Below are 2751 nucleotides of genomic sequence, written 5' to 3' on the forward strand. Positions count from 1 at the left end.
TATTGTAATCTTGTTCGCTAGGAGCAAACATCTATCAGCTGTCTTTCTTAATGCACGAGCTGGTATATTAGTTTATTTTACCCCTTGTTTTGCATGCTAATCAAAGCGAGGACCTCGCGAGCTTATGGGTGACCCTGTCATAAGAACCCCATCATTTTATCATTACTTCACCAGCTTTGTCACTCATGAGATGTTCCCTGCTTGATTATCCAATCGAATATAAGGTTATAATCCTAATCAATTTTCATTTGCAATCGTTTTGATAAGAAGGGCAATAAATTTCATCAGCTTGCATTCGAAACCAAAGAGACAGCATACCACAACATCAAGCCTTGATGATGATATATGAAATCAGTAGCTTCATTGGCTTATTACTACCAAAACTTAATGTAAGAACCAAAACATGGGACACAATAAGCACTAAGTGCAAAATTTAAATGGCTCTAAAGTCCTATATATTAAAAACTTCAGATTTTTGGGGCGGAGCCACGCTTATTTTGGTCTCAAATGTTATTTTTGCCTTAAATGACCAATTGATTGCTGTGCAATATTTATGTCTTCACATGAGGCTGAAACGACACCCATCATAGCCTGCAAAACAGACGGAAAAATAAGAAGGGACGGAAGAATATTTCATTTGTACCAGAAGATACCATTTCGCTGGAGTGGTTTGTGTGAGAACTCGTGCAAGTGTGTATTTAATCCCATATTGATTTTTTGCTGAATAAATCTTGAATACTTATATAAAATCAAAAAATTTAAATAATACCTCTCGGTTAATCATTTTGGGTGAAGTTCTCAATTGTAATAAATGATATTAAAACAAATCTGGCTCATAACCTATGTGGACTAGAGAACTGACGACGGATCGATCATGGCGAGCCATTTTGGGTGAGGTCCTCAGTTGTGACAGTTTTAGCTTTCACTATGTCCATCTTTGAGAGAGAGACAGAGAGGAAAATGAACTTGGACTATGGTGCCGACACAACTAGATGAAGGTGATCCATTGTTCCACTGTGACTGAGTCATATACACAATCATAGACATGGTTTTTTAGAATGGCTGTCACAGTGTGGGCCTGGCTATTAGGATGTCTTAATGTTGTCGCAGCTGTTCTAAGACCTTCTAAATAGTGATTCTTACATACCTAAAATAACATAATATAATAACCATTACATATAATTTTATTTCCTAAATACGAATCAACTAAATATATACAAATCAACAAATATAGGCCACAATAATTTTGTGCAAAAACCATGAACAAAATATGGGTCGAACAGGACCGTGACTATGTACTTACTTGGATCAATGGTGATCAAAATCGCCGTCCCACCAAAATCACACGTCCCTCCGGCCACCTTTGTCCGCTGCCAATAGCTATTGAATGCATAAGAAGCATGGGCCAGTAACGTAACCGGTTGGTAGCATTCACCGCCGGGCAGGATGGAGTCGCAGTCGGCCCCCGACCCGCATGCATAGTTCAAGGCCTCTTGGATGATCGGGTCCGGCACCGTGGGCTTCGCGATACACCAAAGGCCCGGCAATGTCCTTCCCGCCGTCGGCGGCGCCAAAGGCGGCGGGTATACGACTGGTGGTTCGAACAGTGGTGGACCGGGAACGAACGCCGGTGGGCTTGGAAAATAAGTTGGTGGGCTGAGCCCGTACGAAGGTGGGCCTGGCACGCAAGTTGGCGGGCCGGGCACCGTTTCTGGCGGATATGGAGGGAGAATTGGTGGAGAGGAGTATACAGGAGGTAGTGGTGGTGGAGGTGGAGATTGCATGGGGACCATTGGAGTTGGGCCTGGGGCAAACTCTGGTGGCCTTGGGAGCCCGTATGAAGGTGGGCCTGGCACGTAAGTTGACGGGCCGGGTGCCGTTTCCGGTGGACATGGAGGGAGAATTGGCGGAGAGGAGTATACAGGAGGTGGTGGTGGACCTGGTGGAGATTGCATGGGGACCGTAGGAGTTGGGCTTGGGGCGAACTCTGGTGGGCTTGGAAACCCGTACAAAGGTGGACCTGGGACGTAAGTTGGTGGGCCGGGCACTGTTTCTGGTGGATATGGAGTGAGAAATGGTGGAGAGTAGTATCCGGAGGGTGGAGGTGGAGAGTAGTATCGGGAGGGTGGAGGTGGAGATTGCATGGGGATTGTAGGGGTTGGTATGGGAGTAGAAGGTGGCAGAGGAGTGAGAGGAGGGTTGACACAAAAAGGAGGATAGATCACAGCGGAGGAGTAGGGATCCGAAGATGAGTACAACTCGAAGTGCAATGCTCGCCTCGGCTTCCTCGATGATTTAATCAGTGAGCTCTCGTGTTGCCCTAAGCCTTCTGCTTCCACTTCAATGCAACAAAGGAATGGTTTCAGGAGTTAGTTTCCAAGTTAAAGAATGGAAGTATTTCTATATATGTGTATAAGACTTACCACATTGAGTTAAGAAGGTGGTAGCAATGGAGATAAAGGACAGGAGGTGGAGAAGTCCTAGGCTGCTCTTTGATAGCTCCATGAAATGGAGCACCTTCTCTTGGAGTTTTGGTTGTTACTTTGAAGACAGCTCCAACTTGATGCCAAAGAGCTGTGGAAACCATGGAAATGGGGTTGGGATAGTTATAAATGGATTGGAGAGCTTTGCGTTAGCCATCTAAATATGGATTACAGGGAGGTGAGGAGGCTGCCCGTAAAGTGGGGGGAAAAAGCTCTAGGCATTTAGTGCTGATTCCACTGTCATCCTTTCGTTCTCTCTTTTGTAAGA

At 45.3% G+C, this 2751-nt stretch overlaps 1 protein-coding gene across 1 annotated transcript; it reads right to left on the reverse strand.

The window, feature by feature from the left end:
* Positions 1-348: 348 nt before the first annotated feature.
* LOC103723341 (leucine-rich repeat extensin-like protein 3) lies at positions 349-2751 on the reverse strand. The gene is made up of 3 exons (XM_026800048.2): positions 2424-2751; positions 1304-2338; positions 349-591 (listed from the first exon to the last, which is right to left on the reverse strand). Exons 1-3 carry the CDS (start codon positions 2503-2505, stop codon positions 560-562), a joined length of 1149 nt encoding a protein of 382 aa, XP_026655849.2. The 5' UTR covers positions 2506-2751; the 3' UTR covers positions 349-559.

The sequence above is a fragment of the Phoenix dactylifera genome, chromosome 12 (assembly GCF_009389715.1).
Source record: "Phoenix dactylifera cultivar Barhee BC4 chromosome 12, palm_55x_up_171113_PBpolish2nd_filt_p, whole genome shotgun sequence".
Lineage (NCBI taxonomy): Eukaryota > Viridiplantae > Streptophyta > Magnoliopsida > Arecales > Arecaceae > Phoenix > Phoenix dactylifera.

Excerpts from the sequence above, each read along its gene's own strand:
- LOC103723341 (XM_026800048.2), bottom strand. The coding sequence starts at position 2,505 with ATGGAGCTATCAAAGAGCAGCCTAGGACTTCTCCACCTCCTGTCCTTT. Across the intron at positions 2,339-2,423 it reads CACCTTCTTAACTCAATGTG|TGGAAGCAGAAGGCTTAGGG; the intron begins GTAAGTCTTATA and ends GTTGCATTGAAG. Across the intron at positions 592-1,303 it reads TTTGATCACCATTGATCCAA|GCTATGATGGGTGTCGTTTC; the intron begins GTAAGTACATAG and ends TCTGTTTTGCAG.